This window comes from Anomaloglossus baeobatrachus, chromosome 4 (assembly GCF_048569485.1).
Source record: "Anomaloglossus baeobatrachus isolate aAnoBae1 chromosome 4, aAnoBae1.hap1, whole genome shotgun sequence".
Classification (NCBI taxonomy): Eukaryota; Metazoa; Chordata; class Amphibia; order Anura; family Aromobatidae; genus Anomaloglossus; species Anomaloglossus baeobatrachus.
In genome coordinates, this window is record NC_134356.1 from 223,532,829 (window position 1) to 223,559,913 (window position 27,085).

The 27,085-nt window shown below is 50.9% G+C and overlaps 2 protein-coding genes across 2 annotated transcripts in view; one reads left to right on the forward strand and one right to left on the reverse strand.

Moving 5' to 3' along the window:
- LOC142303383 (uncharacterized) overlaps window positions 1-20,762 on the reverse strand; it is a 140,988-nt gene extending 120,226 nt beyond the window's left edge. Inside the window, exon 1 of the mRNA XM_075344687.1 lies at window positions 20,573-20,762. The gene's annotated coding sequence lies outside the window, so the exon portion shown is untranslated. The remainder of the gene's footprint in view (window positions 1-20,572) is intronic.
- On the forward strand, window positions 20,511-22,536 carry LOC142303382 (polyadenylate-binding protein 1-B-like). Its single transcript, XM_075344686.1, has one exon. The coding sequence runs from the start codon at window positions 20,591-20,593 to the stop codon at window positions 22,376-22,378; it is 1,788 nt and encodes a 595-aa protein (XP_075200801.1). The 5' UTR covers window positions 20,511-20,590; the 3' UTR covers window positions 22,379-22,536.
- Window positions 22,537-27,085: the final 4,549 nt, after the last annotated feature.

The window sequence follows — 27,085 nt, forward strand, 5'->3', positions numbered from 1 at the left end:
TAGCGATGCATGCTGCACAGCGGGAAACAAAGGACCTAGGAATGGTCCTGAACGATTTGTAGCGATCACAACTTCACAGCAGGGGCCAGGTCGCTGATAGGTTTCACACACTGCAATGTCGCTGGGGAGGTCGCTGTAACGTCACAAAACCGGTGACGTTACAGCGATGTTGTTTGAGATGTTGCAGTGTGTAAACCCAGCTTTACCCTGGACTATTTGGGAGCTTTATAATGATTGGTGACTTTCTGTTAGCTGTAATTAAGATATGGGATTTACTTACTTTGTTTGTCCCTCTATTCTATACTATCCAGACACACATATTTACTTTTGTGGGGGGGTGGATGTTAGGTAGAGGTCCTCCTTATACCTTTTGATAGATGAATGATGTGATTTTATACTAGTGTGTATTTATATGTTCAATAAAAATTGATGTTTTTTGGAAAATTATACTCCTATGTGTATGTGGTTCTTTTTGGGACACATATATACCATTTGAAGTCTGTTGATGGAGTTATTCCAGCTATTAATCCCCACAGAAGGGAATCATAAGAAATTATTACTATGATACTGCATTTTTTCCCTTTGTCTTTGGCCTTGTTTATAGTGTTTGCATCTGTGTTTTTCACAGCCTGTGATCTCAGAGACATGGATTTTAGAGCCAGGGATCAGTCGTGGCTCTGCCAAATTAACGAGGTATTTAAGGAGGACTCTAGTGGGTGTTTTAACATGAATCAAAAAGACCATTCAACCCAGATAAATCATCTTAAATCTTTACTACATAGACGCATCAAAACATGGTGGAACAAGGGATTTCTTGAAAAATACGTTACAAAAGGCCTTATTCCACGTGGCCTACGGATTCAAGTATTCCCATCCTTTTCTGTGGAGGATGAGTGGTTCAGAAAAGGATGGGAAGAAAGTGCCAACCTTTGTTCAAAAAAATTCATGGAATTATTACGGTAATTAAGTTGAACGACCAAACCATCCAAGAATTGGAGAATGAGATTGAATCAGTTCAAGATGTCCTTAAGAAAGAACTGAGCTCTGCAGAATGGGTCAAATTAAAAGCGGATATTGAAGTTGATCTCACGAAATGGGAAGGGGAACTTAAATCAGTTAAAACAAAAAAGTTCCAAAGAGATGTAACTGATCAACAGAGCAATCAGATCTACAGGTGGAGGAGTAAGAAATTCCCCCCCTACTATAAGAACAGGTCAAGGTCTCAGTCCTTTTCTTCAGTTACCTCAGGCGAGGGATCCGATACTGAGGGCTTGAGAAGTGGACAAAATCTCTTCAACTCATATAGAGGAGGACCCAAGGATGTCTCCAAGATTAACAAAGGTAAAGGCCCTGCAAAGAGGAAAAATATATCTCCTGGGGCTGTACAAGAAACCAAAAGAAAACAAGGACAACCAGAGGTAATCAATCTGTCATCTCGTGTCCTCTCTGAGGCCCAGAAACAAGTACTACAGCTAGGTCTCACATTTGTGCCTAACAAATCCTTTGACTACTTCATGGCAGTCAAGGATCTTTCTCTTTTCTCTCGCAAGTTAATCTTAAGGAAGCTACACTGTAAGAGGGAGGAGCCTGGTATGCGCTTGACTGAGGTGGAACAGGAGGCCATCCGCACTTTGGAGGAACTATTGAGAGAACAGACTACAGACCCTGTACAACGATTTCCGATGTCTTTGCTGCCCAAATCGGTGACTTTCCCCCCTTGTCGGTATGTTCACAAATTGAAATCTTTACCAAATTAGTCATGGAGGACTTTGGTAGAATCCCTAGATTTAATTATGGGGATAACCTAACTAACTGTCAACGAAAAGCAATAAGAGAATTAAGAGAAATGAGGGATAGTGATCAAAAATGCCGACAAGGGGGGCAATGTTGTTATTTGGCCAGCAAATCTATATGAACGCGAGGGATTCCGCCAATTGAACATTAAAACAACATATTTACGTTTGAGTCATAACCCTATTAACCCTATTCCTGATTTCAACTTGGAATTACAGGAGATCTTAGACAGGGCCTGTATACAGGGAATTATTCCCAGGAAAGTGATGGATGGCCTCCTAGTTAAGCACCCCAGGACTCCAACCTTTTACTTGCTGCCGAAGGTCCACAAGGATGCCACCAATCCTCCTGGACGTCCAATCGTCTCGGGGATTGGTGGCATCTGTGACCCCATTTGTAAATTTGTGGATTTTTACCTTAAACCCATTGTGCAGGATCTGCCCTCATACACACGAGACACTACTGATGCGCTTGCCAGGATAGAGGGACTCCACATTGAGCCAGACATGTGGCTGGTGGCAGCGGATGTGGAGTCTCTCTATACGTGTATAGCGCATCAGGATGGTCTGGAGGCGCCGCGTCTCTTTTTGGATGGCAGCCGTCTGGACGGACCTACTCGTGGACTTATTTTGGAATTATTGGATTTTATTTTGACTCACAATGCATTTTTATTTAAGGATAGGTATTATCTACAGAGACGCGGCACCGCCATGGGGGCGGCATGTGCGCCATCATATGCTAATCTTTTTTTGGGCATGTGGGAGAGGGGATTGTTCCATGAGGACGATCTCTTCTCCCAACATGTGATATGTTGGCATAGATACATAGATGACGTGCTGTTCCTGTGGCAAGGTGCCGCGTCTCTGTTAGATGAATTTATGATTTATTTAAACAGGAATAATTTAAATATCAAATTAACTTATGTTGCTAGTCAAAAACAATTGGATTTTTTGGATATTCATTTTGAAATGGGGGCTGATGGCGCGTTGCACACTGATATTCATCGGAAGGAAACTTCCGTGAATTCTCTGTTGCATGCGACATCAGCTCACACCAAGTCCACGATTAGGGCCGTCCCGACGGGGCAATTTCTGAGGGCGAGGCGTGTCTGCTCGACAGACCAAAGTTTTGAAAGTGAGTCACAAGACCTGAGGGTACGTTTCCAACAAAGGGGATACAGTAACCGCAACATAAAGAGGGGTTATCTGAGAGCCAGACACACTCCGAGAGAACAGCTTTTGTACAACTCAACTAACATAAGGAAGGACAAAAATAAAGGGAATGAGATTAGATATATTTCAACATTCAATTGCCAGTGGGACAAAATGAGAGATTGCCTGAAAAGACACTGGGCGATTCTGAAGACAGATAAGATCTTGTCCCAGAATGTCTCTGAGAATCCCTTGATGACACCTCGACGAGGGAAAAATCTCAGGGACATTCTGGTTGACAGTCATTATGTGGCACCTGTGACTAATCCATTTCTTGTAAATGAACCAACTAGGAGGGAGGGTTGTTTTGTATGCGGGGAGTGTCTGGCTTGCAGAGAACACAATCTTATTTCAGGATCCGACTTCCGATCGGCCGACGGCAGCAAGTATTTTAAAATCCAGAAGTATATTACCTGTAAAAGCTCCTTCTTCATATACTTAGCAACATGTCCTTTTCCGAAGCTGTATGTTGGACTAACATCCAGACAGCTCCGGATAAGGACGAGGGAACACGTTCGAGACATTCGCAACTCGAAACAGGTTGTTGATGATACTACCCTCAGGACAATCCCGAGGCATTTCAAGACCTTCCATGGTTGTGATGCCTCGGGGTTGAAACTTAAGGGCATCGAAATTTTTCATTGTGGCATCAGAGGGGGTGACTGGAAGAAGCAATTGGCACAGGTCGAGTGTCGGTGGATTGTCACTCTGGGCACAATGATGCCAAATGGGCTAAATGAAAAACTTAGCTTTGCCCCATTTTTGTAGAAAATCAGTAGTAATTGGTTTTTATGGTGTTTTTTTATTCATTTTTAATTGTGTTTGTTTGTTCTCCTTGTTTTAAAGTGATTTATTCATCATATGAACCTGTGCCCATGTGTTTCTTCGTGATCGGTGGTTCTCTGCAGCTCATCGTGAATCTTGTCTTCAAGCACACCCTCTGAGCATCGATAAAAAGTCTACCATATGGAATATTGTTTCAGGATTTGAAAAAGTCTGGAGACCAATTCTCATAAAATTACTGTTATGGCTGTGTAATGGCAATGAATATGAGAATAATTGCCGGGAGGTTTTATGTATACATAGAAAGTGCTGAGTTGATATTCAATTATCCTGTAGTCCTAAATTTTGGTGAGTGATTAAACTCTATAGTTACTAAATGAGACTCTTTAAAACCTCTGGGCAATTATAATAGTGAAATATCGCACATATTATGCTGGGTTGTTTTTACTATGATAGTTATATTTGGGACTATTGAATGATTGAATTGTATTGTGGGAATTTGATCATGACCTTGAGATACTATTTTTAACTGGTTGATGCGGTTTTGTCTCAGTGGGAATGTGGTATGACCACAGTACATTACGCTTTCTCTATGCTTTTTCTATGTTTTAAGCTTGCCGATCAATACGTACTGGGTGATCTTGGACATAAGTGTGATGTGACTGGTGCTGCATTAGCCCCCGTTTATCTCCTGGTGATGTATGTGTGTGTCTGGGCGCGCGCTCTCTGACAGTCCTCTTCGGGTAAGACACTTCACGGCCTCCGTTTACCCAATGCGCATGCTCGGTGACGTCATTGGGAGATTTCTCCCTGAGTCTGCGCGTTGGAGTTGAAATGCTGTGGCTTGTTTCATATAATCACTTGAGGCTGTTCACTGCGCGTGCGCCGCGCTGGCACGCGCATATCACCTGGGGCTTAATTAACACATGGGTATTTAGTACGGACAACTGGGGAATGAGCGCACTTCCGCCCCTGCCTCCATCCTGCTGAAGAAGCGATAAGCGACACGCGTCCGGGACTGGGAGCTGCATTCCTTCCCCCCACTGCTGTGTGTTTGATGCTCCAATCTTTGTCCAATTAATGGGTAAGCCTCTAATATACTCTTTATACTGATTGCATGATCCTTTTATATGGCATTTACCCTGGACTATTTGGGAGCTTTATAATGATTGGTGACAGCGAAATTTCTGTTAGCTGTAATTAAGATATGGGATTTACTTACTTTGTTTGTCCCTCTATTCTATACTATCCAGACACACAAATTTACTTTTGTGGGGGGTGGATGTTAGGTAGAGGTCCTCCTTATACCTTTTGATAGATGAATCATGTGATTTTATACTAGTGTGTATTTATATGTTCAATAAAAATTGATGTTTTTTGGAAAATTATACTCCTATGTGAATGTGGTTCTTTTTGGGACACATATATACCATTTGAAGTCTGTTGATGGAGTTATTCCAGCTATTAATCCACACAGAAGGGAATCATAAGAAATTATTACTATGATACTGCATTTTTTCCCTTTGTCTTTGGTCTTGTTTATAGTGATAACAGAAAGCAATAGCTTTCTCTGAAATGGCTCAAGTGCAAGTCCCTGTCCAAGCCCCGTGTGCTAACCGCACTATAAGGAGCCAGGGAACTCTCTATGCTATCCGCAGAGTAAACAGGAGCGAAGGGGGAGAGGTTCCTACCTAGCCCGACTCCCCTAAAGTATGGGAAGCGGGTATATTATGCAGACTCGCATGGAGCGTCTACTCCCACACAAGCACATGTAACGACTGAGCACCGAGAGGCGGGCTCCAGGGCTCTTTATAAATTTGGCTCCGCCCACAAGATGGAGGATAATTAACAGGAACGACCCTGGGCCAATAGTAATGAGCAAAGACAGAAGTGACGTCACCCTCGGCCAATCATGTAATGCCACATCACATGCCGAGGACCATGTGATCCCCGCATCATGTGACATCACCCACGGCCAATCATGTAATGCCACATCACATGACGAGGCCCATGTGATCCCCGCATCATCTGTGACATCACCCACGGCCAATCATGTAATGCCACATCGCAGACATGCTCAGAACAGAGTACACACTTAGCCTCAGAAATGACTAAGTCCGTGAGCATGCTCAGTAGCTCAAAATTAGGACTTAAGACTCAGGAAGCTAAGAAGTTCCCAAACGACTGGAATGACGCAAACGAGAAGCAGATTGGGAAGAAGGGGAACGTGGAGCAACAGACCCAGAGGCCGTAACATTCTGGGCTTAACAAGAACTGTACCTGTGTTCTTCCATTTCCTTACTATGTTCCTCACAGTAGAAACGGACAGTTTAAATCTCTGAGACAACTTTTTGTATCCTTCCCCTGAACAACTATGTTGAATAATCTTTGTTTTCAGATCATTTGAGAGTTGTTTTGAGGAGCCCATGATGCCACTCTTCATAGGAGATTCAAATAGGAGAACAACTTGCAAGTGGCCACCTTAAATACCTTTTCTCATGATTGGATACACCTGCCTATGAAGTTCAAAGCTCAATGAGGTTACAAAACCAATTTAGTGCTTTAGTAAGTCAGTAAAAAGTAGTAAGGAGTGTTCAAAACAAGATATTGATAAGGGTGCCCATACTTTTGCATCGGTCATATTTTGTTTAAATGCGGAGTGCACATTTTCTGTTAGTACAATAAACCTCATTTCAATCCAGAAATATCATTTCAATCCAGAAATATTACTCAGTCCATCAGTTATTAGATATATGAAACTGAAATAGCCGCTGCAAAAACCCAAATTGTTATAAAGAAAAAAGGTTAATATTGATAGGGGTGCCCAAACTTTTTCATATGACTGTATATATATATATATATATATATATATATATATATATATATATATATATATATATATAGATAGATATACACATACATACACACACACACACACATACATACATACATACATACATACATACATACATACATACATACATATATACAGTGCTGGCCAAAAGTATTGGCACCCCTGCAATTCTGTCAGATAATACTCAGTTTATTCTTGAAAATGATTGCAATCACAAATTCTTTGCTATTATTATCTTCATTTAATTTGTCTTCAATGAAAAAAAATTGTCATAAAGCCAAATTGGATATAATTCCACACCAAGCATAAAAAAGGGGGTGGACAAAAGTATTGGCACCGTTTGAAAAATCATGTGATGCTTCTCTAATTTGTGTAATTAACAGCACCTGAAACTTACCTGTGGCACCTAACAGGTGTTGGCAATAACTAAATCACACTTGCAGCCAGTTGACATGGATTAAAGTTGACTCAACCTCTGTCCTGTGTCCTTGTGTGTACCACATTGAGCATGGAGAAAAGAAAGAAGACCAAAGAACTGAGGACTTGAGAATCCAAATTGTGAGGAAGCATGAGCAATCTCAAGGCTACAAGTCCATCTCCAAAGACCTGAAAGTTCCTGTGTCTACGGTGCGCAGTGTCATCAAGACGTTTATAGCCCATGGCACTGTGGCTATCCTCCCTAGATGTGGAAGAAAAAGAAAAATTGACAAGAGATTTCAACGCAAGATTGTGCGGATGGTGGATAAAGAACCTCGACTAACCTCCAAACAAGTTCAAGCTGCCCTGCAGTCCGAGGGTACAACAGTGTCAACCCGTACTATCCGTCGGCATCTGAATGAAAAGGGACTGTATGGTAGGATACCCAGGAAGACCCCACTTCGTACCCCGAGACATAAAAAAGCCAGGCTGGAGTTTGCCAAAACTTACCTGAGAAAGCCTAAAACGTTGTGGAAGAATGTTCTCTGGTCAGATGAGACAAAAGTAGAGCTTTTTGGGAAAAGCCATCAACATAGAGTTAACAGGAAAAAAAAAGAGGCATTCAAAGAAAAGAACACGGTCCCTACAGTCAAACATGGCGGAGGTTCCCTGATGTGTTGGGGTTGCCTTGCTGCCTCTGGCACTGGACTGCTTGACCATGTGCATGGCATTATGAAGTCTGAAGACTACCAACAAATTTTGCAGCATAATGTAGGGCCCAGTGTGAGAAAGCTGGGTCTCCCTCAGAGATCATGGGTCTTCCAGCAGGACAATGACCCAAAACACACTTCAAAAAGCACTAGAAAATGGTTTGATAGAAAGCACTGGAGACTACTCAAGTGGCCAGCAATGAGTCCAGACCTGAATCCCATAGAACACCTGTGGAGAGATCTCAAAATGGCAGTTTGGAGAAGGCACCCTTCAAATCTCAGGGACCTGGAGCAGTTTTCCAAAGAAGAATGGTCTAAAATTCCAGCAGAGCATTGTAAGAAACTCATTGATGGTTATCGGTAGCGGTTGTTCGCAGTTATCTTGGCTAAAGGTTGTGCAACCAAGTATTAGGCTAAGGGTGCCAATACTTTTGTCTAGGCCATTTTTGGAGTTTTGTGTGAAATGATCAATGATTTGATTTTTGTTTCATTCTCTTTTGTGTTTTTTCATTGAAGACAAATTAAATGAAGATAATAATACCAAAGAATTTGTGATTGCAATCATTTTCAAGAAGAAACTGAGGATTCTCTGACAGAATTGCAGGGGTGCCAATACTTTTGGCCAGCACTGTATATATATACACACACACACACACACAGATCACAGGAGGGGCATATACACATATTACAGGAGGGACTGGAGACATATACACACATCACCGCAGGAGGGGCTGGGGACATATACACACATCACAGGAGGAGGGGCTGGGAACATGTATATACATCACAGGAGGGGCTGGGGACATATACACACATCACAGCAGGAGGGACTGGGGCTCGGACAGTACTGCTGGGCACGGACAGAACTGGCAGTGGCATGGACAACACTAGAGGGGCATAAACAGGACTGGAGGACATGAACAGGACTGAGGGAGCACAGACAGCACTGGGGGGTGTGGCACACAGCACTGGAGGGAGGGTGGCTCGCAGCACCGGGAGGCAAGAGCTCACAGCACCGGGAGGCAAGAGGCTCACAGCACCGGGAGGCAAGAGGCTCACAGCATCGGGAGGCAAGAAACTTCCAGCACCGGGAGGCTCACAGCACCAGAAGGCAAGAGGCTCACAGCACCAGAAGGCAAGAGGCTCACAGAACCAGAAGGCAAGAGGCTCGCAGCACCGGGAGGCAGAAGGCTCACAGCAGAGAGGCAGGAGGCTCACAGCACCGGGAGGCAAGAGGCTCACAGCACCGGGAGGCAAGAGGCTCACAGCACCGGGAGGCAAGAGGCTCACAGCACTGGGAGGCAAGAAACTCACAGCACCAGGAGGCTCACAGCACCAGGAGGCTCACAGCACCAGAAGGCAAGAGGCTCACAGAACCAGAAGGCAAGAGGCTCACAGCACCGGGAGGCAGAAGGCTCACAGCAGAGAGGCAGGAGGCTCACAGCAGATAGGCAGGAGGCTCACAGCAGAGAGGCAGGAGGCTCACAGCATCGGGAGGCAAGAGGCTCACAGCAGAGAGGCAGGAGGCTCACAGCAGAGAGGCAGGAGGCTCACAGCAGAGAGGCAGGAGGCTCACAGGAGAGAGGCAGGAGGCTCACAGGAGAGAGGCAGGAGGCTCACAGGAGAGAGGCAGGAGGCTCACAGCAGAGAGGCAGGAGGCTCACAGCAGAGAGGCAGGAGGCTCACAGCAGAGAGGCAGGAGGCTCACAGCATCGGGAGGCAAGAGGCTCACAGGAGAGAGGCAGGAGGCTCACAGCAGAGAGGCAGGAGGCTCACAGCAGAGAGGCAGGAGGCTCACAGCAGAGAGGCAGGAAGCTCACAGGAGAGAGGCAGGAGGCTCACAGGAGAGAGGCAGGAGGCTCACAGCAGAGAGGCAGGAGGCTCACAGCAGAGAGGCAGGAGGCTCACAGCACAGAGGCAGGAGGCTCACAGCAGAGAGGCAGGAGGCTCTCAGCAGGGAGGCAGGAGGCTCACAGCAGGGCGGCAACAGGCTCACAGCAGAGTGAGGCTCACAGCAGAGTGAGGCTCACAGCAGAGGGAAGCTCACAGCAGAGGGAGGCTCACAGCAGAGAGGCAGGAGGCTCACAGTAGAAGGAGGCAGGAGGCTCACAGCAAAGGGAGGCTCACAGCAGAGGGAGGCTCACAGCAGAGAGGAAGGAGGCTCACAGTGGAGGGAGGCTCACAGCAGAGAGACAGGAGGCTCACAGCAGAGAGGCAGGAGGCTCACAGCAGAGAGGTATGAGACCACTGGCCGGAGGTTCCCCACCCCTGATCTAGCTGAAGCAAGACAGGGGTTGGGGTCGCCGGGCTTGCAGTTGGTGGGCTCACGGCCGGCGAGTCTGTGGTCAGCGGGTTGGCAGGCCGGCAGTCTGCGGGCCTGAGGTCGGCCCCAGGCAGAGATTAGCGGGCCTCCCTCGGGCTGGGATCAGCGGGCGGGCCTCCCCACCACATCACCCCCCCCGGCGATCGTCTTCAGCTTACAGCGCTTACCTGTCCCCGCTGGCTGCAGCGTCTTTGCCACCTCCGCGTTGCCCGCAGCACTGTGATGAGGCGCAGAATGATGACCTCATCACATTGGGCTGCGGGATGACGCGCCCCCTCCCTGCTCTACACACTTCCGACCACAAGGCTAATTTGCAGGCGATGCCCTAGAAGGGCTTCGCCTGCAATTTAGCCGTGTCTGCAGTGGCAGAAACGACACGGCCGGGCCCCTCTGCTGAGGCTGTGACTGGGGCCTGGTGAAGAGAAGGGGCCCTTCCTGCCTGGGGCTTAACAAACTCAAGTAATTACCCCGGGCCTGGCCGGGCACCCTCTCTTCACCGGGCCCGGTACACCAGGCACAGTGGTAATGCCCTGATGGAGGCCCTGCACAGCACACACAGACCCCGTATACAGTACACGCACGCCCCGTATACAGCACACGCACGCCCCGTATACAGCACACACACGCCCCGTATACAACACACACACGCCCCGTATACAGCACACACACGCCCCGTATACAGCACACACACGCCCCGTATACAGCACACACACGCCCCGTATACAGCACACACACGCCCCGTATACAGCACACACACGCCCCGTATACAGCACATACACGCCCAGTATACAGCACACACACGCCCAGTATACAGCACACACACGCCCCGTATACAGCACACACGCCCCGTATACAGCACACACATGCCCCGTATACAGCACACACACGCCCAGTATACAGCACACACACGCCCAGTATACAGCACACACACGCCCAGTATACAGCACACACACGCCCAGTATACAGCACACACACGCCCAGTTTACAGCACACACACGCCCAGTATACAGCACACACACGCCCAGTATACAGCACACACACGCCCAGTATACAGCACACACACACCCCCTATACAGCACACACACGCCCAGTATACAGCACACACACGCCCAGTATAAAGCACACACACAGGCCCTGTATACAGCACACACACAGGCCCTGTATACAGCACACACACAGGCCCTGTATACAGCACACACACGCCCCGTATACAGCACTGACTGGGTAATGTGTAGCCAATCAGCGCTGGTTTCTTCTTCTCTTCTGTCTCCTCTGCGGTGCACACACGCCCAGTATACAGCACACACTCGCCCAGTATACAGCACACACACCCAGTATACAGCACACACGCCCAATATACAGCACACACGCCCAGTATACAGCACACACACGCCCAGTATAGAGCACACACACGCCCAGTATAGAGCACACACACGCCCCGTATACAGCACACACACGCCCCGTATACAGCACACACATGCCCCGTATACAGCATACACACGCCCAGTATACAGCACACACACGCCCAGTATACAGCACACACACGCCCAGTATACAGCACACACACGCCCCGTATACAGCACACACATGCCCCGTATACAGCACACACACGCCCCGTATACAGCACACACACGCTTAGTATACAGCACACACACAGGCCCTGTATACAGCACACACACGCCCCGTATAAAGCACACACACGCCCAGTATACAGCACACACACGCCCCGTATACAGCACACACACGCCCCGTATACAGAACACACACGCTTAGTATACAGCACACACACAGGCCCTGTATACAGCACACACATGCCCCGTATACAGCACACACACGCCCCGTATACAGCACACACACGCCCCGTATACAGCACACACACGCTTAGTATACAGCACACACACGCTTAGTATACAGCACACACACAGGCCCTGTATACAGCACACACACGCCCCGTATACAGCACACACACGCCCCGTATACAGCACACACACGCCCAGTATACAGCACACACACGCCCAGTATACAGCACACACACGCCCAGTATATAGCACACACACGCCCAGTATATAGCACACACACGCCCAGTATACAGCACACACACGCCCCGTATATAGCACACACACGCCCAGTATACAGCACACACACGCCCCGAATACAGCACACACACGCCCAGTATACAGCACACACTCGCCCAGTATACAGCACACATTCGCCCAGTATACAGCACACACGCCCAGTATATAGCACACACTCGCCCAGTATACAGCACACACACGCCCTGTATACAGCACACACACGCCCCGTATACAGCACACACACGCCCCGTATACAGCACACATACGCCCACTTTAAAGCACACACACGCCCAGTATACAGCACACAAACGCCCAGTATACAGCACACACACGCCCAGTATAAAGCACACACCCAGTATACAGCACACACACGCCCAGTATAAAGCACACGCCCAGTATACAGCACACGCCCAGTATACAGCACACACGCCCAGTTTAAAGCACACACACGCCCAGTATACAGCACACACACGCCCAGTATACAGCACACACACGCCCAGTATACAGCACACACACGCCCAGTATAGAGCACACACACGCCCAGTATAGAGCACACACACGCCCAGTATAGAGCACACACACGCCCACTATAGAGCACACACACGCCCACTATAGAGCACACACACACCCACTATAGAGCACACACACGCCCAGTATACGGCACACACACGCCCAGTATACGGCACACACACGCCCAGTATACAGCACACACACGCCCCGTATACAGCACACACACGCTTAGTATACAGCACAGGAGAGAGGCAGGAGGCTCACAGGAGAGAGGCAGGAGGCTCACAGGAGAGAGGCAGGAGGCTCACAGCAGAGAGGCAGGAGGCTCACAGCAGAGAGGCAGGAGGCTCACAGCAGAGAGGCAGGAGGCTCACAGCAGAGAGGCAGGAGGCTCACAGCAGAGAGGCAGGAAGCTCACAGGAGAGAGGCAGGAGGCTCACAGGAGAGAGGCAGGAGGCTCACAGCAGAGAGGCAGGAGGCTCACAGCAGAGAGGCAGGAGGCTCACAGCAGAGAGGCAGGAGGCTCTCAGCAGGGAGGCAGGAGGCTCACAGCAGGGCGGCAACAGGCTCACAGCAGAGTGAGGCTCACAGCAGAGTGAGGCTCACAGCAGAGGGAAGCTCACAGCAGAGGGAGGCTCACAGCAGAGAGGCAGGAGGCTCACAGTAGAAGGAGGCAGGAGGCTCACAGCAAAGGGAGGCTCACAGCAGAGGGAGGCTCACAGCAGAGAGGCAGGAGGCTCACAGCGGAGGGAGGCTCACAGCAGAGAGACAGGAGGCTCACAGTGGAGGGAGGCTCACAGCAGAGAGACAGGAGGCTCACAGCAGAGAGGCAGGAGGCTCACAGCAGAGAGGTATGAGACCACTGGCCGGAGGTTCCCCACCCCTGATCTAGCTGAAGCAAGACAGGGGTTGGGGTCGCCGGGCTTGCAGTTGGTGGGCTCACGGCCGGCGAGTCTGTGGTCAGCAGGTTGGCAGGCCGGCAGTCTGCGGGCCTGAGGTCGGCCCCAGGCAGAGATTAGCGGGCCTCCCTCGGGCTGGGATCAGCGGGCGGGCCTCCCCACCACATCACCCCCCCCGGCGATCGTCTTCAGCTTACAGCGCTTACCTGTCCCCGCTGGCTGCAGCGTCTTTGCCACCTCCGCGTTGCCCGCAGCACTGTGATGAGGCGCAGAATGATGACCTCATCACATTGGGCTGCGGGATGACGCGCCCCCTCCCTGCTCTACACACTTCCGACCACAAGGCTAATTTGCAGGCGATGCCCTAGAAGGGCTTCGCCTGCAATTTAGCCGTGTCTGCAGTGGCAGAAACGACACGGCCGGGCCCCTCTGCTGAGGCTGTGACTGGGGCCTGGTGAAGAGAAGGGGCCCGTCCTGCCTGGGGCTTAACAAACTCAAGTAATTACCCCGGGCCTGGCCGGGCACCCTCTCTTCACCGGGCCCGGTACACCAGGCACAGTGGTAATGCCCTGATGGAGGCCCTGCACAGCACACACAGACCCCGTATACAGTACACGCACGCCCCGTATACAGCACACGCACGCCCCGTATACAGCACACACACGCACAGTATACAGCACACACACGCCCCGTATACAGCACACACACGCCCCGTATACAGCACACACATGCCCCGTATACAGCACACACACGCCCAGTATACAGCACACACACGCCCCGTATACAGCACACACACGCCCCGTATACAGCACACACACGCCCCGTATACAGCACACACACGCCCCGTATACAGCACACACACGCCCCGTATACAGCACACACACGCCCCGTATACAGCACACACACGCACAGTATACAGCACACACACGCCCCGTATACAGCACACACACGCCCAGTATACAGCACACACACGCCCCGAATACAGCACACGCACGCCCAGTATACAGCACAAACTCGCCCAGTATACAGCACACATTCGCCCAGTATACAGCACACACGCCCAGTATATAGCACACACTCGCCCCGTATACAGCACACACACGCCCCGTATACAGCACACACACGCCCCGTATACAGCACACACACGCCCAGTATACAGCACACACACGCCCAGTATACAGCACACACACGCCCCGTATACAGCACACACACGCCCCGTATACAGCACACACACGCTTAGTATACAGCACACACACAGGCCCTGTATACAGCACACACACGCCCCGTATACAGCAGTGACTGGGTAATGTGTGGCCAATCAGCGCTGGTTTCTTCTTCTCTTCTGTCTCCTCTGCGGTGCACACACGCCCAGTATACAGCACACACTCGCCCAGTATACAGCACACACACCCAGTATACAGCACACACGCCCAATATACAGCACACACGCCCAGTATACAGCACACACACGCCCAGTATAGAGCACACACACGCCCAGTATAGAGCACACACACGCCCAGTATAGAGCACACACACGCCCCGTATACAGCACACACATGCCCCGTATACAGCATACACACGCCCAGTATACAGCACACACACGCCCAGTATACAGCACACACACGCCCAGTATACAGCACACACACGCCCAGTATATAGCACACACACGCCCAGTATACAGCACACACACGCCCCGTATATAGCACACACACGCCCAGTATACAGCACACACACGCGCCGAATACAGCACACACACGCCCAGTATACAGCACACACTCGCCCAGTATACAGCACACATTCGCCCAGTATACAGCACACACGCCCAGTATATAGCACACACTCGCCCAGTATACAGCACACACACGCCCTGTATACAGCACACACACGCCGCGTATACAGCACACACACGCCCCGTATACAGCACACATACGCCCACTTTAAAGCACACACACGCCCAGTATACAGCACACAAACGCCCAGTATACAGCACACACACGCCCAGTATAAAGCACACACCCAGTATACAGCACACACACGCCCAGTATAAAGCACACGCCCAGTATACAGCACACGCCCAGTATACAGCACACACGCCCAGTTTAAAGCACACACACGCCCAGTATACAGCACACACACGCCCAGTATACAGCACACACACGTCCAGTATAGAGCACACACACGCCCAGTATAGAGCACACACACGCCCAGTATAGAGCACACACACGCCCACTATAGAGCACACACACGCCCACTATAGAGCACACACACACCCACTATAGAGCACACACACGCCCAGTATACGGCACACACACGCCCAGTATACGGCACACACACGCCCAGTATACAGCACACACACGCCCCGTATACAGCACACACACGCTTAGTATACAGCACAGGAGAGAGGCAGGAGGCTCACAGGAGAGAGGCAGGAGGCTCACAGGAGAGAGGCAGGAGGCTCACAGCAGAGAGGCAGGAGGCTCACAGCAGAGAGGCAGGAGGCTCACAGCAGAGAGGCAGGAGGCTCACAGCAGAGAGGCAGGAAGCTCACAGGAGAGAGGCAGGAGGCTCACAGGAGAGAGGCAGGAGGCTCACAGCAGAGAGGCAGGAGGCTCACAGCAGAGAGGCAGGAGGCTCTCAGCAGGGAGGCAGGAGGCTCACAGCAGGGCGGCAACAGGCTCACAGCAGAGTGAGGCTCACAGCAGAGTGAGGCTCACAGCAGAGGGAAGCTCACAGCAGAGGGAGGCTCACAGCAGAGAGGCAGGAGGCTCACAGTACAAGGAGGCAGGAGGCTCACAGCAAAGGGAGGCTCACAGCAGAGGGAGGCTCACAGCAGAGAGGCAGGAGGCTCACAGCGGAGGGAGGCTCACAGCAGAGAGACAGGAGGCTCACAGTGGAGGGAGGCTCACAGCAGAGAGACAGGAGGCTCACAGCAGAGAGGCAGGAGGCTCACAGCAGAGAGGTATGAGACCACTGGCCGGAGGTTCCCCACCCCTGATCTAGCTGAAGCAAGACAGGGGTTGGGGTCGCCGGGCTTGCAGTTGGTGGGCTCACGGCCGGCGAGTCTGTGGTCAGCGGGTTGGCAGGCCGGCAGTCTGCGGGCCTGAGGTCGGCCCCAGGCAGAGATTAGCGGGCCTCCCTCGGGCTGGGATCAGCGGGCGGGCCTCCCCACCACATCACCCCCCCCGGCGATCGTCTTCAGCTTACAGCGCTTACCTGTCCCCGCTGGCTGCAGCGTCTTTGCCACCTCCGCGTTGCCCGCAGCACTGTGATGAGGCGCAGAATGATGACCTCATCACATTGGGCTGCGGGATGACGCGCCCCCTCCCTGCTCTACACACTTCCGACCACAAGGCTAATTTGCAGGCGATGCCCTAGAAGGGCTTCGCCTGCAATTTAGCCGTGTCTGCAGTGGCAGAAACGACACGGCCGGGCCCCTCTGCTGAGGCTGTGACTGGGGCCTGGTGAAGAGAAGGGGCCCGTCCTGCCTGGGGCTTAACAAACTCAAGTAATTACCCCGGGCCTGGCCGGGCACCCTCTCTTCACCGGGCCCGGTACACCAGGCACAGTGGTAATGCCCTGATGGAGGCCCTGCACAGCACACACAGACCCCGTATACAGTACACGCACGCCCCGTATACAGCACACGCACGCCCCGTATACAGCACACACACGCCCCGTATACAGCACACACACGCCCCGTATACAGCACACACACGCCCCGTATACAGCACATACACGCATAGTATACAGCACACACACGCACAGTATACAGCACACACACGCCCCGTATACAGCACACACACGCCCCGTATACAGCACACACATGCCCCGTATACAGCACACACACGCCCAGTATACAGCACACACACGCCCCGTATACAGCACACACACGCCCCGTATACAGCACACACACGCCCCGTATACAGCACACACACGCCCCGTATACAGCACACACACGCCCCGTATACAGCACACACACGCACAGTATACAGCACACACACGCCCCGTATACAGCACACACACGCCCAGTATACAGCACACACACGCCCCGAATACAGCACACGCACGCCCAGTATACAGCACACGCACGCCCAGTATACAGCACACACTCGCCCAGTATACAGCACACATTCGCCCAGTATACAGCACACACGCCCAGTATATAGCACACACTCGCCCCGTATACAGCACACACACGCCCCGTATACAGCACACACACGCCCCGTATACAGCACACACACGCCCAGTATACAGCACACACACGCCCAGTATACAGCACACACACGCCCCGTATACAGCACACACACGCCCCGTATACAGCACACACACGCTTAGTATACAGCACACACACAGGCCCTGTATACAGCACACACACGCCCCGTATACAGCAGTGACTGGGTAATGTGTGGCCAATCAGCGCTGGTTTCTTCTTCTCTTCTGTCTCCTCTGCGGTGCACACACGCCCAGTATACAGCACACACTCGCCCAGTATACAACACACACACCCAGTATACAGCACACACGCCCAATATACAGCACACACGCCCAGTATACAGCACACACACGCCCAGTATAGAGCACACACACGCCCAGTATAGAGCACACACACGCCCCGTATACAGCACACACACGCCCCGTATACAGCACACACATGCCCCGTATACAGCATACACACGCCCAGTATACAGCACACACGCGCCCAGTATACAGCACACACACGCCCCGTATACAGCACACACACGCCCCGTATACAGCACACACACGCTTAGTATACAGCACACACACAGGCCCTGTATACAGCACACACACGCCCCGTATACAGCACACACACGCCCCGTATACAGCACACACACGCCCAGTATACAGCACACACACGCCCCGTATACAGCACACACACGCCCCGTATACAGCACACACACGCCCCGTATACAGCACACACACAGGCCCTGTATACAGCACACACACGCCCCGTATACAGCACACACACGCCCCGTATACAGCACACACACGCCCAGTATACAGCACACACACGCCCAGTATACAGCACACACACGCCCAGTATACAGCACACACACGCCCCGTATATAGCACACACACGCCCAGTATACAGCACACACACGCCCCGAATACAGCACACACACGCCCAGTATACAGCACACACTCGCCCAGTATACAGCACACATTCGCCCAGTATACAGCACACACGCCCAGTATATAGCACACGCCCAGTATACAGCACACACACGCCCAGTATAAAGCACACACCCAGTATACAGCACACACACGCCCAGTATACAGCACACGCCCAGTATACAGCACACACACAGGCCCCGTATACAGCACACACACGCCCAGTATACAGCACACACACGCGCAGTATACAGCACACACACAGGCCCTGTATACAGCACACACACAGGCCCTGTATACAGCACACACACAGGCCCTGTATACAGCACACACACAGGCCCTGTATACAGCACACACACGCGCCGTATACAGCACACACACGCCCAGTATACAGCACACACACAGGCCCTGTATACAGCACACACACAGGCCCTGTATACAGCACACACACAGGCCCTGTATACAGCACACACACAGGCCCTGTATACAGCACACACACCCCCCGTATACAGCACTGACTGGGTAATGTGTGGCCAATCAGCGCTGGTTTCTTCTCCTCTTCTGTCTCCTCTGCGGCGCCCAGTATACAGCACACACTCGCCCAGTATACAGCACACACACCCAGTATACAGCACACACACGCCCAGTATACAGCACACACACGCCCAGTATACAGCACACACACGCCCAGTATACAGCACACACACGCCCAGTATACAGCACACACACGCCCAGTTTACAGCACACACACAGGCCCTGTATACAGCACACACATGCCCCGTATACAGCACACACACGCCCCGTATACAGCACTGACTGGGTAATGTGTGGCCAATCAGCGCTGGTTTCTTCTCCTCTTCTGTCTCCTCTGCGGTGCACACACGCCCAGTATACAGCACACACACGCCCAGTATACAGCACACACACAGGCCCTGTATACAGCACACACACGCCCAGTATAAAGCACACACCCAGTATACAGCACACACACGCCCAGTATACAGCACACGCCCAGTATACAGCACACACATGCCCAGTTTAAAGCACACACACGCCCAATATACAGCACACACACGCCCAGTATACAGCACACACACGCCCAGTATAGAGCACACACACGCCCACTATAGAGCACACACACGCCCACTATAGAGCACACACACGCCCACTATAGAGCACACACACGCCCAGTATACGGCACACACACGCCCAGTATACGGCACACACACGCCCAGTATAAAGCACACACACAGGCCCTGTATACAGCACACACACACGCCCAGTATACGGCACACACACGCCCAGTATACAGCACACACACGCCCCGTATACAGCACTGACTGGGTAATGTGTGGCCAATCAGCGCTGGTTTCTTCTCCTCTTCTGTCTCCTCTGCGGTGCACACAGGCCTGAATGCACAGGACGGGAGGGTGAGAGGCTGAGCACATTGCACTATGCAGTCTCCGAAAGTGCCGTGCATGCCCCTCCCCCATCTCACTGCTTCCAACTGCAATCTGATAGATCAAGTGCATGCTCTCACATACATACACAGACAAATACACTTACAAGCATAGACACAGAGACCTATATCTATCTTTCCATGACTAATGTAGGTGGAGAGCACTGCAGAGGAAGCCATGGCAGGCGGGCAATGATTGGAGCCGGTAATGGCCGCAGCCCTCACATCCCCTGCACTAGTCGCAGGTGTATCCTTCCTATGCAGCCCTCTTCTGTGGGTGTGGTTGTTAGAAGTATAAATAAAGTTTGTTGAATGTTCTCCGGCGCCGTGTCCCGCCCCCCGCGCTCCATACTGTGGCAGGCAGCGTGCATGTGACGGAGATAGCCGTTACTACCAGACACCGTTACCTCCGGCTGCAGAGGAAGATGGCCGAGCCTCAGCAAGTGTCGGGCACGTCCCTGTACATCGGCAACCTGCACCCAGACGTGTCGGAGGTGGTGCTGTATGAGAAGTTCCGTCCTGCGGGCCCCATCGTCTCCATCCGGGTGTGCAGGGACCCGCTGAGCCGCAGGTCGTACGGCTATGCTTACGTCAACTTCCAGAGTGCAGGGGCCGCCCAGCGTGTGGTGGAGACCATGAACTATGACGTCATCCGCGGCTGGCCGGCGCGCATTATGTGGTCTCTACACGACCCCTCCCTGTACAAGAGTGGGGTGTTCGTCAAGAACCTGGACCCTTCCACTGATAATAATGCCCTGCATGAGACTTTTTCTACATTTGGAAACATATTGTCTGTCAACGTCATGGGTGATAAAAATCGATGCGGATTTGTTCATTTTGAGAGCCAAGCGGCTGCTGAGAAAGCCATAGAGATGATGAACGGCGTCCCATTAAAGGACCGCATATTATCAGTGGGACACTTCAAGTCACGCAGTAAGCGGGTGGTTGAGTGTAGAGCCAGAGCGAGCACAGACTTCACCAACATATACGTCAAGAACTTTGCACAAGACCTGGATGATGAGCAGCTGAAGCAACTGTTTAACCATTATGGCCGTATGCTTAGCGTTAAAGTCATGATGGATGAAGATGGGAAGTCAAAAGGATTCGGCTTTGTCAACTTTGAGAGTCATGAGAATGCGGTAAAAGCTGTGGAAGAAATGAACGGCAAGGACATAAATGGTAGGGCCATTTACGTAGGCCGAGCCCAGAACAAGGTGGAGAGACATTTTGAGCTCAAAAGAAAGTTTGAACAATTGAAGCTGGAAAGGATCATACAAAGCCAGGGTGCCAACCTCTACGTTAAAAATCTGGACCTCAGTATTGATGATGAAAGACTTCGAAAAGAGTTCTCTCCGTATGGTACCATCACCAGTGCCAAGATAATGATGGAAGGTGGGCGCAGCAAAGGATTTGGCTTTGTGTGTTTCTCCTCTCCACAAGAGGCAACCAAAGCTTTGGCCAAAATGAGCGGTAGAATCATCGCTATGAAACCGCTATATGTTTCCCTGGCACAGCGCAAGGAGGAGCGTCAAGCTCGTCTAACAGACCAGCATATGGAAAGGTTGGCCAATAAGAGAGTGGCAACCAACCCACATAACCCTTGCCAGTTACCTGTGTACAAAACCATGCCACCTATTACACCAGTTCAGAATAATTCTTCATATTGTAAAAATAGACAGATCGCTCAAGTTAGGCCAAGTCCACCTTGGAAGTTACAGCGTGAACGAGTTTGCTTGTTTCAGAATATGCCAAGGCCCATCCAATGCCCTACTCCTAGACTTCCAACATTTGACGCAATAAGATCAACTCTGAGTGTTGACATTTCAACACAAACAACCGGGCTGCAACCTATATCTACTTCCACAAGTCACTCAGTCTGTCAGTATAAATATAATGCTGGTGCCCGTAATCTACAGCAACTTATTAATCAACCACGGCTTACTATGCAGCAGCCTGTCGTCCATGCAGAAGGGACCTTCAAAGCCACTATGCTGTCCTCAGCTTCTCCAGAGGAGCAGAAAGAAATGCTGGGCGAGCACCTCTTCCCTCTGATCCAAGCCATACATCCTACAAAGGCCAACAAGATAACTGGAATGTTACTAGAGCTTGATAATTCAGAACTGCTCCACATGCTTGAGTCACCAGAATCCCTCCGCTCCATGGTAGAGGAAGCTGATGAAGTACTGCAAGCCCATCAGGCAATAAACAAGTAACATGAAACTGTTGCTGAACCAAAGATGTCTAAATAGCCTAAGAGCAGAAAACTACGGGAACATCAAAGGAAAACTCAAAATATGAAAATGTTATGGCTTGATTAGAATTTGTAGTTTTACTTTTGTTTTATTTTGAAGGAGCTTCATGTTGCATTACAATTACATTAAAATTTAAATTCATAATACTAAAGTGTTTTGCGTATGGAGTATACTGAATGTATTTTTCGTTTTATGCACCGGATTATAAGACGCACCCCAAATTTAGAGTAAAAAAAAAGGTAAAAAAAAATTAAAAATGGGGTCTGTCTTATAATCCGGTGTTGTCTTACCGGAGGGTGGATGCAGCGGTGGTGGAGTGGGGTCACAGGAGGCAGAGGCTGTGCTATCAGTGGCGGTGGGTCCGTGGTGGTGGCGGCGGGTCAGTGGCAGCGGTGGGTCAGTGGTGGAGCAGGCCGGTGTGGTGAGTGTCCCAGTCTGTCCGCAGTCCAAGTTCAATTGATGGCGCCTGAAGCAGCGTGTGCGCAGATGGAGCTCTCATCCTAGAGCTCCATCTGCGCACGCGCTAACTCCCGGCTCCATCATTTGAAACCGGGACCACGGACAGAGTGGAACACTCATCGCACAGCCAACAGGCCGCCCACTCGCACAGAGAGGCAGCCGGCCGCCGGCACCGACAGGCATCCGGCCACCGGTACCGACAGGCACCCAGCCGCCCGCATGCAGCAACACGCACCTGGCTGCCCGCACACAGCTGCACAGACAGCACGCGGTAAGCGATATTCGGATTTTAAGATGCACCCCTCATTTTCCTCCCTAATTGTTGGGAGGAAAAGTGTCTTATAATCTGAAAAATACGGTATGTTATATTAGACCAGGGGTCTCAAACACGCGGTCCGCATGCGGCCCCTGAGGCTGCTTGTGGCGGCCCCCAGAACCCCTGATGATCGCAGCTCTGCAGTGGGCCGGCTCGGCTTTACTAAAGTTGATTCATTAGCAGTGCTGCCGCCGCGCAGAGGAGCTGTCAGCACAATACCTATGGCTCCTGCCCGCCAATCGGATGCAAGGAAGTGACGTCGCTGTATGATGTCACCTCCTTGCATCTGATTGGCTGACGCAGCCAGTGCTATAGTGCACAGAGCTCCTCTGAGCGGCACCGCAAATGATTCAACTGTTGTAAAGCCGTGCCTGCGCCGGTCCACTGGAGAGCTGCGATCATCACTGGGTCTGCTGGCTGCAACAAGAAAGTAAGGTACGTGCCCCCTCTCAGGACTCGCGTCCTGGACGTGGCAGGTCCTGACCTGTGGGGCCACCCGCAAGTCTCCTCCGCGGAAGACCGCAGCTGCCCGTGCCCAAGTTCAGGGTTCGGGCCGCTGCGGTCTCCTCGCTGTGTTCTCCCTAAGGAGGACACATGCGACTTTGCAGCAAAGAACGGACGTGCTGCGGCCTCTTAAAGCCACACCGCAGGTCAGTACGTACTGATCATGGGCACAGAGCCTAATAAGAGGAGGAAAGGTGAGATTATTTTTTTTTTGTGTGTATTACTAAAGGTTGAGCACAATACCACAGGATGCTACTGAGCACAATGCTACAGGATAGTACAATACTACTGGGCACAGAGATGAGCACAATACTGCAAAGATGGGCACAATACTACAAGGATGAGCACAATACTACTGGGCACAATACTGCAAGGATGGGCATAATACTACAAGGATGAGCACAATGCTACAGGATAGGCACACTACTGGGCACAAGGATGAGCACAATGCTACAGGATAGGCACAATACTACTGGGCACAATACCGCAAGGATAGGCACAATACCACAAGGATGGGCACAATACTACTGGGCTCAATACCACAAGGATGAGCACAATAGAAGGATGACCACAATACTACTGGGCACACTACTACAAGGATGAGCACAATACTACAGGGCACAATACTACTGTAAGCAATACTACAAGGATGAGCACAATATTACAAGGATGGGCACAATACTACAGGGCACAAGGATGGGCACAATACTACAAGGAAGGACACAATACAGGGCACAAGCATGGGCACAATACTTCAAGGATGAGCACCATACTACAGGGCACAAGGATGGGCACAATACTACAGGATAGGTACAATACTGCTGGGCACAATATTGCATGGATGGGCACAATACTACAAGGATGAGCACAATACTACAGGGCACAAGGATGAGCACAATACTACAGGATAGGTACAATACTACTGGGCACAATATTGCATGGATGGGCACAATACTACAAGGATGAGCACAATACTACAGGGCACAAGGATGGGCACAATACTACAAGGATGAGCACCATACTACAGGGCACAGGATGAGCATAATACTACAAGGATGGGCCCAATACTACAGGCCACAAGGATGGGCACAATGCTACAAGGATGGGTACAATACTACTGTACTATTGAGCACAATACTATAGGATGGGGGACATTACTGCAGCACGCGGACATTACTACAAGATGTTGGCTAAGATTACTACATGATGCTGTTAATTGTAAAGCAATATTTCAAGAAGGTGATAAAATTTAAAAAAACAAAATCAAAGCATGAATTATTTTTTTTGCCATTAAAAATGCTTTTTCATACATAAACTTAACTAAACAAAAATGTGCAGATTTGTCATAATAAACAAGCAAAAACTGTTCAAAAATGTGACCCAAAAGGTGTATGGAAAAAAAGTAAATGGAATCACTAAAAATGAAACTGGGTCCTGCAAAGAATGTGGCCCCTCTCAATTTCTTTTTTTCTATGTGCGGCCCATACACCCAGCTGAGTTTGAGACCCCTGTATTAGACTCTGTTCACAGCACAACATTTTGAGAGTATTCCCCCACTAGCATATCCCACTGCATTGTGGATGTTAATAAACTCATACTGCATGGAATACTTTACAGCACACCTTGGCAAACTGACGCCAGCAGGCTATATCCACCCCTCCAGCTGTACTTGTCTGGCCCACAGACGGATACAGCTGACAGGTTGAAAACAATGGCGACACCATGTACTCCCCTCCCTCATCCCAATATCACTAGATAGCAGTGAATATGCTGGTGGAGGACGGAACGGCTGAGTCCTTCCACTTATTGTGTGTGCAACTGAGACACAAGACGTGATGACATCACTATAGCTATTGCCATGCCCGATACATTGTAGTGCCCATACATTGTGCGCAGTTCGTACTTCTGGAGACACACACACCCTATAAATTAAAGAGTTGTTCCACAACAATATATAGTGGCCACATCGATTTAAAGCTGAAAGTGAAGGCTTTTTCCAGTTACCTTCTGTTGCCAATTTTGCCTTTGAGCCACACTATCGCTGTCGACTCAATCCCCATGACGTGACCCGGGCTGCATTGACCTCTGATGTCCGGTGATGTTACATCAACTTCTGGAATTGGAAATAGACCCTACATCACTGAGGTGGGACCCCGTCTCCCTGAGTGACTGGGTCTGGGTGGAGTTTCATCTCACGCCAGAGCCCAGCATTGTACGTGCTCTCTTCACTGCTTTCCTTAACAGTGCTGTGAGCACGTGCAATACTGAGCTGTGATGGGTGGTCAAACTCCGCCCACAGCCCAATCATTCAGGGAGAGTCCTGCCTCGGTGATGTCGGGTCAACTTCCAATTCCAGAACTTGACATGACATCCGCATACCTCAGAGGCCACTGCAGGCCAGGTCACATGATGGGGAATGAGTGGACAGCGACAGCATCGCTCACAGGTAGAATTGGCAACAGAAGGTGTGACGCCCTGGCCTATCAGGTCGTTGCAGGGTATTGTGCAATCTGCCCTTCTGCATGATATCCAATCCTCCTTGGTTACGGATCCCTAGCCTGTGGTGTTGCTAAGAACAAGCTAATCAAAATCCTAGAAACACTCTGCACCAAACCCACTAGACACACCTGTGGACAGCCTGAAGAGAATAGGGCTGGACACTTGGGGAGTAGGTAAGGGGAGGTCAGGAGTGTCAGGGGTAGTCAGTCAAGTGGTGACTCTCGAGAGGAGAGGTCACAAGTCGTTGGAGGAGGTTAGGAGCTGGGCTCCTCAGTTACTAGGCAGATGTTGGTCTGGGCCTGGTAGGAGCTGGAACCCCGGTCGCAGGGGATCGTGTCAAGGGGCACGGAACTGCCGAGCAGGGCAGCCGGCAGCCTTGAGCCATCTCCGGGCAGGGGCCAGGGCACGGCGGGGTACGTAGACCCTAGTCTAGGAAGTAGCTTCACGCGTCCTGGTAATTTACCCGACGAGGTCGAATACTTCACTATTCGTCCTCCACCCGCTCCAAAATCGGGGTACTAGCGCAACGAGGGGGACAGGACTTTCCCAATATACAGTCCAGAAAATCCCAAGCGTGAACCCTGAGAGCAAGCTCACTCCGTTAGCCATACGGGTGAGCGGGACCTGTTCAGTTTCAAGCTGAGAGAGACCAACTACAGACAGAGGTGCCAAGGTCAAGGTCACAGGCTAACAGGCAACACCATAGGGCACGGGATCCCAGCGTGCTCCCTCTGCTTCAGCGGTGCTAAGAATTCTGGTTTACAAGTTGTCGGTGTCAGCGTTATTGGACTGAGTGAGTACGCAGTGCCTGTTTCCTCCCCAACGGTTCTCCCCTCTCACCATCACCAAGCCCCGGGGCATCTCTCCCCTACCCACGGAGGGGTTAAACA